General features: G+C 44.8%; 1 protein-coding gene across 1 annotated transcript; it reads left to right on the top strand.

The window, feature by feature from the left end:
• The first annotated feature begins 662 nt into the window (after positions 1-662).
• polr2m (RNA polymerase II subunit M) lies at positions 663-3,493 on the top strand. Its single transcript, XM_082160821.1, has 4 exons — positions 663-935; positions 1,370-1,936; positions 2,426-2,633; positions 2,884-3,493. Exons 1-4 carry the CDS (start codon positions 826-828, stop codon positions 3,025-3,027), a joined length of 1,029 nt encoding a protein of 342 aa, XP_082016947.1. The 5' UTR covers positions 663-825; the 3' UTR covers positions 3,028-3,493.
• Positions 3,494-16,789: the final 13,296 nt, after the last annotated feature.

Here is a 16,789-nt window from a genome sequence, read left to right as displayed (position 1 = left end):
TAATATTTTCCAAAGCATTATTTCTCATCAAAATCTAAATATTTAAATTCCAAAATATATTTATATCTATATATATTAAAAATGTGTTCAATGAAAGTGACTGAAATATTGCATACACTTAATTTTTGTATGGTATTTATGGAACTATATGAATGTGTATTTCTGCTCAATTCAACAGAGCAACATAGAAGCGCCATCTCCGTCATATACGACTAAATTAAATATGTAATTTATTGTAATAAATGTAATTTCATTTAGTGTTATTTTGAACCTCCACAGTGGAGTGCATAAATTTGCCCAGCAGGTGGCGCCAGTGCAATAGCATTTCTTTCTTTCTTTCTTTCTTTCTTTCTTTCTTTCTTTCTTTCTTTCTTTCTTTCTTTCTTTCTTTCTTTCTTTCTTTCTTTCTTTCTTTCTTTCGAAAGCTTTTTTCTTCAAATCACACAACCTTTTGTGTCTTTCATGAATAATTGTGTAAACGACCATTTTAACAATAAAATACGGACACCAAACTATTTATTTATTAAAAAATTTAAACAAATTGTTGTTATTAAATTTATTTATTCAATCATTATTATTTTATTATAATTTTTTTTGAGAATGCCTGTTCAACTGTAGACGCCGGTAGACGCTAGTTTTTGCTTTTGGGTCTTTTATTTTGTAATGCGGTATTATCGTTGATTACTTCATTCATTGTCGTTGCTTATTTTTGACACATGGCGGTATAAGTGGATATCTAGCGCCACATCAGTCATGAAGCTTTATAGAGGGAACATGTCAGTGTAAGACTTGTACTTGGTTTACTCATTCTTCACAGATCTGATCATGTCGGCAGCGTGGACAGCGCGCCAGGGGGAAGTGGGTGATCTGAGAAGCAAGAGTAAAGATGAGCTCCTTGAGATACTCTCTCGACAAGAAAAGTTACTGTCTAATAAGTAAGTGATGTCCTCTACCTTTTTATTTGATTTTAGCCCCATTACCCATAATATATAATCATAGTATATGTATATAAAACTACATTAAGATTACTGTGCTGCTTAAATATTCTGGATCATTCCAGGTCCACTCACTCACTGGCGCCCCCACAGTAAACATTCTTATTTGTCGTGTAATATCATAGATACGTGCATCATCCATCCCATGCTACACACAAAAGTTGGGGGCAATTTATAATTCAAAGCAAAAGCACCCCTTATATGTAATACAAATGAATTTGTTACATTGTTGAAGTAATTGATGAATTTTGCAACATTAACACTGTTATTTTCCTATTTATTACTATCAAGCTGCTTTGAAAAAAAGTACAGTGTTAAAGTGTTATATAAATAAATATATCTAAATATGAATTGTACTTTTGTGATCTTTTCAGGAGATTTGTTCAGAGCCTCCCAGATAAGGGAAAGAAGATTGCTGACTTTGTGGTGAAAGTACACCTTGCACTTGGACATCTGGAGGAGGAAGAGAGAAAACAAGCAAATTTAATCTCTGTCCGGACAGAGTTACAGGCTAAATATCAGCAAGCCCTTGCCAATCGAAGCACAGATAAGCATTTAGGCTCAAATTCGGACATAATTATTCCATCCCATGACGGAAAGGAAGCCAATGTTAATATTGATGAGGCTAACATACAGGAAAATGGTGGTTTGTTTGGCCGAGAGGAGTCTTTGACATCCCGGCCACAGGCTGCTGAAACACTAGGAACAGCCGGTGGGAATGCACCAGCCTCACTGATGAAAGACACAGAGCTTGTGGAGGCGTTTGGACGAGTAACACTTGCTGAAAGTAACAACGCCTCCAACCAAGGCACCATCCAAACCCTGCCTTCTAGTAAGCCCTTTCTGGGTAATCAGCATCAGAAGAAACTACATTACATAGAGGTCCTGGAGAGGACAGAGAAAAGTGTGAATATGAGGAAGCCCAGATTCAAACCAAACCAGTTAGTGGAACTACACTGTCATTGCATGGCTTTGTATTTATTTTACTTTTTTAAATAAGCTGAAATTGAATACTACATGAATACACTTCTTATTTCCTTTACCAATTAAGTTTCTTTATAGTTTGTTATAGTTGTAATAAAAATTTACTTTTTACTTTGTTGGTGCACATTAGTAGTCTCGCTGAGAATGAATCTGCAAATTAATGCACAAAAAAAAATGGGTAAAAATTTGTCTGGGTAAGCTTTCATCAATATTCTTCAATTCCAATTAAGAACTCTGATCTAGAATGTGAGGAATATGATTTTATGGATGTTTAACATTAAACACTTTACTTATATAGCTTCAGGTCTCAGGTTAATTTGCCCTTGCATGGTGCTAGTAAAAGCCAAGTCATGGGTTCAAGTCCCAGGAAATACTTAAACTTTTAAAATCCATAGTTTAAATGCTCTGTAAGTCACTCTGGATAAAAGTGTCTGTGCTTTCTTTAGGTTAAGTGTAAAATCGACATCTACATCACCAAGTCAGGCCTCTGGCAGCACCACACCACTTTCTGCAGAGGCCAGAAGACAACAAGACCGAAAACACCTGGATGACATTACTTCGGCTAAGCTTCCCCCCCTGCACCACAGTCCTGCCCAGCTGCTGTCATTAGAGGAGTCATCTGACCTTCAGCAAGAGCAGACCAGAAGGCACCTGGTAGGTTGAAGATGTCTTGCTCATAGATAAAGTGAGATTTGAATGATCAAAGTGATAAATGACATTTCTAAGCATCTGAGGCCTCAAAAATCTCAACCTTTTTGGAAGGTTGAGAGGAAGTACTACTTGAATATTCCCGGCTGAGAGTATAAAACCTATACGTGTTTGCCTCTTGTGTGTTTTTGTTCCTGCCTCATTATGTATTCAGGAAGTAGTACATTCATGTAATTGTGTACACTGTTCATTTCAGGAGTTGCAGGCCAAACAAGCTGCCCAGAAGCTGGCAGATGGTCTGAGTATCAGGATGGAGAGATACAACCCAGAAGGAGGCCCACTGGAGGCCTACAGAGAGGTGCATGATGATGGGGCCCAGCTTTCCTCAGAGGAGGACTGACCGTGGGGCCCTACAGGCAGGGTACTGGCTTGCTGATATGTTTGGCCTCTTGCCCTGGACCAGCTCTCGGCCTTGAGCCCATGCTTCAGGACCCTGGAGAGAGGCTTTTAAGCCCGACGACAAGAGGATGTCTCTTCATGAACTGCATTGACAATGCTTTCAGATTCTGCCAGGGAAGATAAAACAGCAGGTTGAATCAAGTTGAGAGTTATTGTGTTGAAACCCCCGAACATTTTTGCATGTGGAAATGTTACTATCCAACAGTAACAGATTATTTTGGCAAGCCAATTCCGAAAATCGACCTTGGCAGGTCCACACCTGTTGTCTTGTGTAGAATAATATAATTTGAAGCTTTTATCAGCTGTACCTTCAAGGGTGTACTTCATGTGTTATTGTGAAGATGGTAATAGAATATTTTTGTATGACCTTTCTTAGTGTTTATTTTAAACAAAACCCTCTGAATTGACCTCCAAAGCTTGTGATTGGTTCTTTGAATCGGATAACAAAAACCGCAGTTTCATAAACTAAAGGTGGAAGCACTTAATGTTTTGTCACTTGAGCGCAACAGCTTGGGAGACGTCTGTCTCCCTCCCTTTTTGCAGCATTGTTTTGATAACCGCCCCACTGGTTTGATTGGAATGAGTCAGCCGTCGTTTGAAGGGAGGGATGTTGTTATCAGTGCAGAAATCTGTGACATGCCTCAGATGATTAATATATGTAATGTGAAATATCGAGGCTTGAAGGAATTAGACCAATTGGTGGAGTACATCTGGATTGTATTTAGATCGTGTTACTGCATGAAGTGGCAATGCATTCTGGGATGGCAACAATAGACAGACGTGACATATGGTAAATGCAATTTCCAAAGCCATCAACACTGATAAAGAATTCCTAAAATTCACTCTTTTATCCTCTTAGGATGTAAAAATGTTTTGTTTTTTTCAGGAATCTTTATATAATGGAAAAAAAGGAGTTTGAAGGAAGGAAATCCAAATCCTTGCCGCTCTGCAGTTGATGACCTGTGATAACCTCTAGTAATTGCTTCTGCCCGTTGATGGGAACTGCTGCCTCAGAAAAAAGATCCTAACACATCTGGCAGGTTAGTGTTTAGACACCGTGTGTGACGAACTCCAGAGTGCCTTACCCAGACGTCCCGTGATAAATATGTCAGACTTGTCCAGAAAGAATCTCCTCTCTACTGGTATTAATTAAGTCTAACTTGCATACAGAGGAAAAAAGACTGTTATCAATTACACACTAGATTCCTGTGCTGATCAGATTCGCTCGTGAGTACATAGATATGCTTGAGTTGGACATGCGTTCTGACTGTGTCTTTAAGTTGTTTCTTTTTAGCTGCAGTGTTTGCTTTCCACATACCCTCACACCCATCGTCTCGGATCAATGAACGGCTTGTGAAGTCATCTGCAAGTGGTCTTGCAGATAACTATCAAATGATCTACAAAAAGTGTGAAATTGTGCCCTGAGAGAATGAGCAACATTTTTGAGCTGTGGGGGGGATTCAAGGATACAGTTGTTGTTTTTTTTCTTGAAGTGCCCTTTTAACAGACTTGCCAATAAAAACACATCTTATTGCGGTAGAAGATATAAATTATAATTGTGCAGGACATAAAAAGGTTGTAACAAGACTTTCTTGACTCTTGTCATGTTATTAGATCACTGATCTCATTTGTGACTTGATTTTTTCCCCACTATTAATTTTTCTTTATTATTTAAAAAACTAAATTTAACTTCTTTGTTGTTGTTGTGGATGTCCCAATTGGGGTACAGGATGTGCAATTTTCAAAGAAATGTTCATGTTATATATTTTGGTTGCATTTGTGAGCTCATAAATTTTTTTACTGGTTGTGTAAAACAGGCACATAATATCATAATAACGAGAAATCAATCAATATACCCCTGAATCTAATCAAATCATAATCTTATTGCAGAATTGTTTGAGGTATTGGCAAATATCGTATCGCTGGCTATGAGAATTGATATAAAATCTTATCATGATGAAATGTCCGCTTTACACCCCTAGTTTTGATAATGCTCTGCTCTTAAAGGCATTTTGATACATCACTGCTTTGAGACATAAATCTGTCATTGTCCCTCACCTTAATCTTTTCGCTGTCTATCTATAGGTCCAGTTTCACAGTAAATCTGGGCTCTAATAAGACTGCTCAGAGCAGGTCACATACTCTAATGCGGTTCCCAACCTTTTTTTTACTCCAAGGCCCCCTTTGTCCGAGACAATATTCAAAGGCCCTCCCATCTAATCTGATATGTACCTCTGGTACTGCTGTTGTAATAAAACAAACAAACCCCAAAATTCAGCTTATTTTTAATGTGTTATTGTTGTTTTTTGTTGTAATTATTATGTAATGTTATTGGGGCCCCCCTAGAAGTTAGTTGAGGCCCCCTATAGTAGCCCGGCCCCCTATTTGAGAACCATGCTGCTCTAATCTAATCACTTAAATCTATGTAATGTGCTGTTTTCCCCCCACATTTAATTCTGTAGTTCAAATGTGTTTGATAGAAATAATTAATTTTACAGTGCTTAGTTGCCAACACAGAAATCTGTACCGGATATAGACTAATTAAAACAATGGCAATGAATCATTTTTATAAATATATTTGCTTTTAAATCTGATTTGTGTGTGGTTTTGATACAGCGGTTAATGCAGGAAGGAGAGGGTGTGTCAGTGCTTAGAATGAGAAACCTCAATATTGACTGTTGGCTGTAAAGATGTCTGGATTTATGCTGTAGCCTATGATTGGTTTTGGAAATGTTGTGAATGAGGTTGCTGCTGTTGAGAGAAACACTGCTTATATCATTCCTGATGTCTTCCAGCAGTGCAGTCATATGATTAGGAAAGACATCATGATTCCACATCTGCTCCTTCACCAAGTCCATGCAAATAAGTGCAGTGATGGGAATATTTAAGTACGCAAAAAGGAGTGGGAATGATTATCTCTGCTATCTTTAGTACTTGACTTTACTAACAATCCTGACAAAAATTCTGTGGTGGCAGCACCATGATTGTTTCAGACAATTATGCCATAGATCTTTGGTATATCATATTGTCATGCGTTATTATTTACATAGCACTGATTGAACACCATTATTTTACTATCATACCATGTCCAATAAAAATGGTGATACCCTGCTACTAATTCCAAGTTGAATCAAATCAAGAGTTTTTTTCTTTTCTGTCATAATTTACTCACCCTCATGTATCTTAAAATATCTTCTGTGTTCCACTGCTTCCACAGAAAAAGAAAAAAAAAGATCAAGAGCGAGTAAACAATAGCAGAATGTTCCTTTTTTAGTTGAGTTGAGTTGAGTTGAGTTGAGTTGAGTTGAGTGGATGCATGACAGATTAATGAACCTAAAAGCATGATAATTTAACCACTTTGTTTGCAATATGTGTCCTTTTCTTAAAGTATCATAAAGGGTTTTTCTACCCTGGCAATCCAAAAGGGTTTTGCTATACCCTGGCAAGCCAAAACAGTTTTTTGATGAGACAGCAGATGGCAGCAGTGCTTGTGTGTTTCACATGCTGAACAAAACCCTCGTTTTCAGTCTTTTCGATTGAGAGGGTTCATACCTTGTATGTATTTTGTCTGAGTAGATTTTTAATGTAATTATTCCTAGCCATGAGATCTTTTTTATATTGCCATTTAGTGCAATTTACTGATGTGAGCTCATTGAGATGCTTCAGCATCATTTAGTCGCCATTAATGGCTCCAGCTTTTTGCCATTCCTTTCATTGGCTAAATCATCTTGAAAGTGTTATGGGTAATTTGATACACATGTATGCTGAAATTATGGTTGTATGTTTAGCTCAGAGCTCTAATAACTATATAATATCAGCCCGAGTGGGGTTTACACCTGCAGAAGATAATGTTTATTCCCTAGATGATCCTCCAGAGCTCTACCAGATCATTCCACGTTCCAGTTTTAAATCATAGTCCACATGTGCTTAAACAAACTGTTGTTCTAAGAAGTGTGCTTAACAATTATGAGATGGCTCTTCCATCTCAAAAGCATGGAGAGAGAGAGATGGGGAGATTAATAACCGCCAAAAAACTGCCAGCATTCTGCTCAGCCTGGCACGGCTGTAAAGCCTGTCAAAAACTCATCATGGTGAGGAAGCCGCCTCAGCAGGGATGCTTCGAGCTGCCAGGGCACGGTGGGGGAAGAAAATGGAGCCGCTTGCCCAGCAGCGTGTGATCATAATGAGGAGGAAAATTCCCATTCTTGTATCCAGATTAATGTAACAACAACAATGTGCTTTTGTCCAATTTTTTTTCTCCACCCTCTCATATTACTCAAAGCCTCCATTCCCTTTTCCATCCATCAGCTGTACTGCGAGCATAGAGTTACTAAGTACAGTTGCATTGCCGGTTTAATGCATCTCTTGGGTGGGATCTCACATAGATGTACTTGCATATTGTGTGAGTTTCTGGTTCTTTAGCAAGGCGAGGAAAATCGATTCCGGTTACCAGGCATCCGAGTACCATCTCCAAGCAATGAGCCTCTCTATCTGTGTACATGTGTACATGAGGTCAGTCTCAAGCTGTCTGTTGATGAATGCAGTGTAATGCTGTTTTTAATTATTTCCATGCTATTCAAGTGAAATCATGCTTTCTCATTTCTGAATGCAGCAATTGACAAGCACCAGGAGTGTGAATTAGCAGCAACTCGGGGAATACTGACAGACGTTACAAATGGAGAGTGCTAACTTAATTTAAAGGGTCATGAAATACAGTCGGAGACATGTCAAATATTGTCAATGCCCACTTTGCTGCGTTGCAGGTGCGAGAGAGGCAACCACATCTGTAAAAAAATGTTTAAAAAACATTATTTTGGGACTCGACTGCTCTGTGTGCTAGATCTGGTGTTTGTCATTTCATTCTAGATTTATTTCCCTGTTGTCAGATTCTCTTATAATATATACGACTCCAGCATGACTTGTAAAGATTTGCTCACTGGGCCTTTGGTCATACAACAGAAGTAAAAGCATGCAGTAAAAACAAGGCAATTCTCCTCAGCCAAGCTCATAACAATTACAGGGCCTTGATATGGACCCATAGCCTTGTTTATGTGTTGTAATGTTGTCTGCGGGCCAAGACAACCTTGAGTGCTAGGAGCCCTGGTGATTCTGATTGGCGCTACGTGTTGACTTTGCTAGTCTGCAGCTGGCTTATTAGACTGCAAGTTATATTTGTGTGTGTGGATCTGTTTGCGTCCTAATTTGTTTATTTACATAAGCATTCTCTCCACAATCCCTCTGTCATGAAAACCGGAGCCTCATCTCCTCAAAAAGCAAACATATTTTTCTAATGAGGGAAGAGATGCTTTCCAAGCCCATAATGATCTTAAGCTGTGGAAACCTGACTGTATTAAAATGCAATAAGTAGGTTTAACATTCTTTTAATTGACTACTTCCTCTGCGCTGTCATTTTTTTCAGTCAGTATTATAACCTTTGACCTCAAGTGCCCGGTTTCTAACATAAAACTTAGCCAGAATTCAAATGAGTGGAATTCATAGAGACACCTCCTTGTTATGGCCCGAGGAGTGATTCAATGGGCGTGGAGTTTTATTCTGTGCTTTAACTACATTTCAACGGGATGTTTGTCTTCCTGTGCGTTTCTGTTCGGTACCAATGTTAAACGAAACATTATTGCGCACAGGACCGTGACAATTGTTGAAATGTATCACAAATTGGCAATCGCTCATCGCCTCAAGATGGTAATGCTGTCTTTTACAGGTGCCTCTGTTTAGAGTAATATAAAGCAGAGCGAGAGAGAGAGGAAACAGCTTGGATGACTTTCCATATCCTCCTTTTGCTTCTATACCATTGAAAATTTATTTTGCCCTTCATTCTTTTTTCTTTTCCTTCCCTTTGTTTCCTCTCATCAGATTTCACATGCAGCGTGGGACCCCTTCACAGACAGATGGTGTAGCTCACACAAGCGGTGCCCTGTTCAGTCACATATCAGATTCGTTCTGTGTGGATACTCAGGCATGGCTCTTTGGGAGAGGGAGGAACCCTGCAAAAGTGACAGGTCATTTGATGCCCCCCACTGATCTCATGTCTCATCATGCTTTGATAAGCATTGTGAATTTCAGAGGCAGGAAGAGGGACGACACACAAAGTGACTCGCTCTGCATGACTGAAAGGGTGGAGTGTTGTTTTTTTTTGTTGTTGTTTTTTTTTTACCAAGAGAAATATGTCACCACAGACAGTTATTGAAGTACCTTTAATGGCCAAACATAATCCTGGACATTCATTAGTTTCAGGACATTCTTTGAACATTGATAATTCTTTGTTCCTCTTTTTCATCTTATGTTTTGACAGGTTTGCATGCAGTACATTTCTGCAGATAGCAATTTCACCAAGATGATATAGTTCCCATTGATGTTTTATTCATCCTCTACTTAAAATACCCCCTCTCTTGTTTTTTTTCTCCTCATTACTTCCCAGAAATAATCACAAACATGTGATACCCAGACAGACTGTATAAAAAGCACCTCACGGCAGAGGCTCTTCGTTGTGTCAGAACTGTCTTTGGTTATCTTATGCTTTCGGCTCATGCTTTGACAGCTCCACCTTGTTCTCCCACTTAGTTGGCTCCCCTTTAAAACAAAGGAAAAGAAGACTGAAAACTAAAGAAACATTTTAGAATAAACTGCATGACTCAGTTTGGTTAAATAAATTAATTCATTAGGAATTATGAACTTACTATAAATGAACGATATATGTGTATATATATATAATATATATATATATATATATATATATATAATATATAATATATACACATATATCATTCATTTATAGTAAGTTCATAATTATATATATATATATAATTATGAACTTACTAAAAATGAATGATATATGTGTGTGTGTGTATATATTATATATTATATATATATATATATATATATATATATATATACACACATATATCATTAATTTATAGTAAGTTCATAATTATATATATATATATATATATATATATACACTCACCTAAAGGATTATTAGGAACACCATACTAATACTGTGTTTGACCCCCTTTCGCCTTCAGAACTGCCTTAATTCTACGTGGCATTGATTCAACAAGGTGCTGAAAGCATTCTTTAGAAATGTTGGCCCATATTGATAGGATAGCATCTTGCAGTTGATGGAGATTTGTGGGATGCACATCCAGGGCACGAAGCTCCCGTTCCACCACATCCCAAAGATGCTCTATTGGGTTGAGATCTGGTGACTGTGGGGGCCATTTTAGTACAGTGAACTCATTGTCATGTTCAAGAAACCAATTTGAAATGATTCGAGCTTTGTGACATGGTGCATTATCCTGCTGGAAGTAGCCATCAGAGGATGGGTACATGGTGGTCATAAAGGGATGGACATGGTCAGAAACAATGCTCAGGTAGGCCGTGGCATTTAAACGATGCCCAATTGGCACTAATGGCGCTTTTCCACTGCATAGTACGGTACGGCTCGGTTCGGTACGGCACGCTTTGGCGCTTTTCCACTGCATAGTACGGTACGGCTCGGTTCGGTACGGCTCACTTATGGCGCATTTCCACTGCATGGTACGGTACGGTACGGCTCGCTTCGGCTCGCTTTAAATGGTACCACCTCTGTTGAGGTTCCAAGCGTATCGTACCGATACTAAAATGTGACGTGCAAACACTGCAGATCACTGATTGGTCAGACAGAATCATCACTACCAGCGTCATTGTATTTACAACACGAGACACTAAACCCACTAGATTTAAATAGCCAGTAGACAACAGCCAACACAGCGCCTGTTTTAAAAGTATTTGCTTAAAAAATGCTTAAAAAAAAAAAGAAATGGCTGAATCGTGGTCAGTGGACGAGGTGCAGACGTTCCTCTCGTTGGTTGCCGAGGAGCGGATGGGGAAACACGGAATGAAAAATTAGTATTTAATATGATGATTTCATGGCAGTAGAGACGGCAACTATAACGATCAGTCCCACCCACTTTGAAGCGGTACTACTCTGCAGTGGAAAAGCAACCGAGCTAAAGCGAACCGAACCGTGCCGTACCGAGCCGAGTCGTACCACGCAGTGGAAAAGCGAAGCGAGCCGAACCGTTCCGTGCCGAGTCGAACCGTACCGAGCCGAACCGAGCCGTACCATGCAGTGGAAAAGCGCCATAAGGGGCCTAAAGTGTGCCAAGAAAACATCCCCCACACCATTACACCACCACCACCAGCCTGCACAGTGGTAACAAGGCATGATGGATCCATGTTCTCATTCTGTTTACGCCAAATTCTGACTCTACCATCTGAATGTCTCAACAGAAATCGAGACTCATCAGACCAGGCAACATTTTTCCAGTCTTCAACTGTCCAATTTTGGTGAGCTCGTGCAAATTGTAGCCTCTTTTTCCTATTTGTAGTGGAGATGAGTGGTACCCGGTGGGGTCTTCTGCTATTGTAGCCCATCCGCCTCAAGGTTGTGCGTGTTGTGGCTTCACAAATGCTTTGCTGCATACCTCGGTTGTAACGAGTGGTTATTTCAGTCAAAGTTGCTCTTCTATCAGCTTGAATCAGTCGGCCCATTCTCCTCTGACCTCTAGCATCAACAAGGCATTTTCACCCACAGGACTGCCGCATACTGGATGTTTTTCCCTTTTCACACCATTCTTTGTAAACCCTAGAAATGGTTGTGCGTGAAAATCCCAGTAACTGAGCAGATTGTGAAATACTCAGACCGGCCCGTCTGGCACCAACAACCATGCCATGCTCAAAATTGCTTAAATCACCTTTATTTCCCATTCTGACATTCAGTCTGGAGTTCAGGAGATTGTCTTGACCAGGACCACACCCCTAAATGCATTGAAGCAACTGCCATGTGATTGGTTGATTAGATAATTGCATTAATGAGAAATTGAACAGGTGTTCCTAATAATCCTTTAGGTGAGTGTGTATGTATATAATATATATATATATATATATATATATATATATATATATATATTGTGACGAGTCTCTCTGGGCATATCAGCGTCGCCCTGGCAACCAACGCACAACACCTGCACGTCCTCATCACGGGTTGATCGGTCACAGCTGCAGCCCGTCATCAAGCGGCTGTAAAAGCCGCCACTTCTCTCACTTCGACAGACAACCTGTCTCATGCTGAACGTGCTGATACTAACCCTTTGTTTCTCGTCTGAACAGAAGGCAGCGAGTGACCGACAGCCCGACCGAGCACGCCTGGACACCCACCTTCACGAGCACGAGTACTTCACAGGAGCACCAGCCACGAAGACAGCATTCATCACATTTCACCGCGTTCACCCGTTGTTGAAGTATTTTCAATAAATCCACCCTCCGGGGCTACTTTTCACCGAGCGACCTTGTTGTGTGATTTCTCACCCGCGACATCTGGTGGAGAATGCGGGCAACTGCATGAGAAATCACACACAAGTGTTTGCAGTTCACCGCAGTAATATTTTTTTTCCTCTCTTTCTGTTCATCACCCCAGCACCGATCGGCGCTCTCTCTCTCTCTTCTGATGGAGATGGACGAACTACTGCACCGCCTCACCGAAGTCAGCATCCGTCAGCAGCAGATAATGGAACATCTGGCCACTCGGCAGGGCAGAGCTGAAGAAGACATCGCTGCCCTCCATGCCCAGGCTGCCCAGCCGGTTCCACTACCTGACCCCCGAATGCGAGCGACCCGGCTTTTGCCCAAAATGACGGCTCACGACGATGTTGAGGCATTCCTACAAGTATTTGAAACCACTGCTAACCGTGAGGGATGGCCCATAGAAGACTGGGCTTCCGCGCTGGCACCCCTCCTCACTGGTGAAGCTCAACGAGCTTATTTTTCCCTTCCTCCCGCGATCACTGATGACTACAGAGAAGTGAAACGCGAGATCCTCGCCCGGCTGGGACTTTCCCCCATCTGTGCAGCGCAACAGTTCCACGAGTGGGATTTCAAAGTCCGGGGGCCAGCGCGAGCCCAGGCCGCTGATCTCGTCCGTTTGGCGCAACATTGGCTGCTAGACGGCGAACCCACCGCAGCTCAGGTGGTCGAACGAGTGGTCGTCGATCGCCTCCTCCGCGCCCTGCCCCGGTCCCATCGGCAGGCGGTGGGTATGAGGAACCCGGCTACAGTCCTTGCCTTGGTGGAGGCGATCGAGCTGGCCGATGCTGTCCACCAACGGGAGGCTGGAGAGAGAGCGGAGGGTGGTCCCCGGAGGGTGGTCCAGGAGCGACGCATGCCGGAGGGCACCTCGCGCGCAGTTGGCAGACCGACAGTTCCGTCTCCGATGGACGAGCCAATGCCCACCGCTGAACCCACGACACCACCGCGGACCTGGCTGGCGGGCTGCATCGTCCATCAGCGCGTTCCACCTGCGGCTCCAGAGGCGGACGTCAAGTTGAACGGCAAGCCGGTCCGGGCGCTTCTGGATTCGGGCAGCGCGGTCACCCTCATCCAGGCTCATCTGTGCCCTCCTCACCCTGGCCAGAAAAGTTACCTACCGATCACGTGTGTGCATGGAGACACCCAACAAGTTCCAGCTCGCCGCGTGAACATCGCTGCCGCCCATGGCGCCTGGCCCGTTGAAGCTGGATTAGTGAAAAACTTACCAGTCCCACTACTGCTTGGAAGAGATTGGCCGGGGTTTGACCGCCTGCTCGCTGCCGCCGCTCAGCCCGCCAGCCCGGAACGGAACTGTCGCCGTCGTCACCGGCCACAGGGACCCCGCCGCCGGCCGGCGCTGCTAGCTTCGGACAGCGGGAGAGATGGTGAGTCCCCCCCCGTTAAATACTAACCTTTTCTATGATGTGTTTCAACAGGCCAGCGAGGGGGGCTCTTTTGCCAAAGACCAACGGGAGGACGATCGTCTGAAGCACTGTTGGAGTCAAGTTAGAGCCATCGATGGTGAAGACGTCCTCCCACGGCCCCATCCTCTCCCGCATTTTGTAGTCCGAAGCGGTCTGCTATACTGCGTCGCCCAGCGAAGGGGGGAGGAGAAGGAACTTCTAGTCGTCCCTCGGACGAAGACAGAAACCATCCTCGAGTTAGCCCATTCACATCCGATGGCAGGCCACCTAGGAGCGGCTAACACCATCCAGCGGATCCGGGATCGCTTCCATTGGCCAGGCCTGGAGGCCGACGTGAAAGGTTTTTGCAAAGCCTGCCCGACCTGCCAGCGCACGGCTCCCAGGACTCCTCCCCCCAGCCCGCTGATTCCCTTACCCATCATTGAGGTGCCCTTCGAGCGGATCGGAATGGATCTGGTGGGGCCGTTGCCTAAGTCTGCCCGAGGACATGAACACATCCTCGTCATCGTGGATTACGCCACCCGGTATCCAGAAGCAGTCCCCCTGCGGAAAGCCACAGCGAAAGCCATCGCCCAGGAGCTGTTTCTGTTGGCCAGCCGGGTCGGCATCCCGACTGAAATCCTGTCTGACCAGGGAACACCGTTCATGTCCCGGCTAATGGCTGACCTCTGCAGGCTGCTGGGGGTGAAACAGTTGAGGACAACTGTCTATCACCCGCAGACCGACGGACTCGTGGAACGTTTTAACCAAACCCTAAAACAGATGCTCCGAAGAGTAGCAGCGGAGGACAAGCGGGACTGGGACCTGATGATTCCTTACGTCCTCTTCGGCATCCGCGAGGTTCCTCAAGCCTCAACTGGTTTCACCCCCTTCGAGCTCCTGTTCGGCCGCCAGCCTCGGGGCCTGCTGGATGTCGCTCGGGAGGCCTGGGAGCAGCAGCCTGCCCCCCACCGCACGATCATCGAGCACGTAAAACAGATGAGGGAAAGGATAGACCGCGTCATGCCATTAGTCCGGGAGCACCTCAGCAAAGCACAGCAGGCCCAACAACGCCACTATAATCGGGCAGCCCAACCACGGGAATTCCAGCCGGGAGACAGGGTCATGGTCTTGGTCCCTACCTCCGCTTGTAAGTTCCTGGCATCGTGGCAAGGGCCGTACACCGTTGTGGAGAAGGTTGGACCAGTGACATACCGCGTACGCCAACCTGGAAGAAGACAAGCAGAACAGTTGTATCACATCAACTTACTGAAGAAGTGGCAAGGGACCCGAGACCAACTCGCCGCCCTCAGTCTCACCGATCCCGTGGTTGTCGACATGGATCCCCACCTGTCGGCTGCCCAGAAGACCGAGCTGCAGCACCTGGTCAGACAGTTTTCGGATGTGTTCTCCTCTAGGCCCGGGCAGACTAACGTCATTCACCACGACATCAGGACACCCCCTGGAGTAATCGTCAGGCAACGGCCCTACCGAGTCCCAGAAGCTCGTCGGCAGGCTATTGAGGAAGAAATACAGGAAATGCTGAAGTTGGGGGTAATCGAACCATCTCGCAGCCCATGGTCCAGCCCCATCGTGATGGTACCCAAGCCGGATGGCACCCTCCGCTTCTGCAATGACTTCCGCCGGTTAAACGAAGTCTCCGAATTCGACGGCTATCCCATGCCTCGGGTCGACGAGCTGCTAGACCGCCTGGGAAGGGCCCGGTACATCACAACCCTGGACCTCACCAAGGGATACTGGCAGGTACCACTTACCTCTTCTGCTAAACCAAAGACTGCTTTTTCTACCCCTAGTGGCCATTGGCAGTACCGGACCCTTCCCTTTGGCCTTCATGGAGCACCAGCGACCTTCCAGCGCATGATGGACATCATCCTGAGGCCCCACCAAGCGTATGCAGCCGCGTATTTGGATGACGTCGTGGTACATTCCGAGGCATGGGATGAACATCTGGAACGTCTGCGGAGGGTGCTCTCGGAGCTCCGGCGGGCTGGACTAACCGCCAACCCCCGCAAATGCCACCTAGCCCTATCCGAGGCGAAGTACCTGGGATTCCAGGTCGGCCGAGGCCTCATCCGCCCCCAAGAGAAAAAAGTGGAAGCCATACGCACCGCTCCAAAACCACAAACAAAGTCCCAGGTACGAGCCTTTCTGGGGTTGGCGGGGTACTATCGCTGTTTTATCCCCAACTTCTCCTCTTTAGCCGCCCCCCTGACAGACCTGACCAGGAAGGGGCAGCCCGAGAAGATCTGTTGGACGACAGCCGCAGAGGAAGCCTTCGCCCAACTCAAGACGGCACTTACAGCGTCTCCGGTACTCCGCGCCCCCGACTTTGGCTGCCCCTTCCTGCTGCAAACGGATGCTTCCGACACCGGACTGGGAGCCGTCCTGTCACAAGTCCAGGAAGGTGAGGAACATCCCATTCTCTACATCAGCAGAAAGTTGTCCCAGGCAGAGAAGAACTACGCCGCCGTCGAGAAGGAGGCCCTGGCCATCAAGTGGGCAGTCCTGGAGCTGCGTTATTACCTCCTCGGCCGTAAGTTCACCCTGCTGACCGACCATGCCCCTCTACAGTGGATGGCCCGGGCTAAAGATACCAACGCCAGGGTGACCCGCTGGTTCCTCGCGCTCCAGGACTTCCACTTCGAAGTGCGACATCGGGCCGGGGCCGCCAACGCCAACGCTGATGGGCTCTCACGGATGTGGACAGCTTTTTCAGGTCTGTCAGGGGTCATTCCCCACCCACCCCTTGTTTCACCCCTACTATCTCTCGTTCCCAGGGCCAGAACGACGCTTAGGGGGGGGGAATGTGACGAGTCTCTCTGGGCATATCAGCGTCGCCCTGGCAACCAACGCACAACACCTGCACGTCCTCATCACGGGTTGATCGGTCACAGCTGCAGCCCGTCATCAAGCGGC

The sequence above is a fragment of the Leuciscus leuciscus genome, assembly GCF_965113295.1.
Source record: "Leuciscus leuciscus genome assembly, chromosome: 2".
NCBI classification, from domain to species: domain Eukaryota; kingdom Metazoa; phylum Chordata; class Actinopteri; order Cypriniformes; family Leuciscidae; genus Leuciscus; species Leuciscus leuciscus.
The sequence above is the reverse complement of the archived record's forward strand: the minus strand, read 5'-3'. Positions and strand labels throughout refer to the sequence as shown.

Coding starts and splice junctions, on each gene's coding strand:
- polr2m (XM_082160821.1), top strand. CDS start 826: ATGTCGGCAGCGTGGACAGCGCGCCAGGGGGAAGTGGGTGATCTGAGA. Junction 936..1,369: donor GAAAAGTTACTGTCTAATAA/GTAAGTGATGTC, acceptor TGATCTTTTCAG/GAGATTTGTTCAGAGCCTCC. Junction 1,937..2,425: donor CCCAGATTCAAACCAAACCA/GTTAGTGGAACT, acceptor TGCTTTCTTTAG/GTTAAGTGTAAAATCGACAT.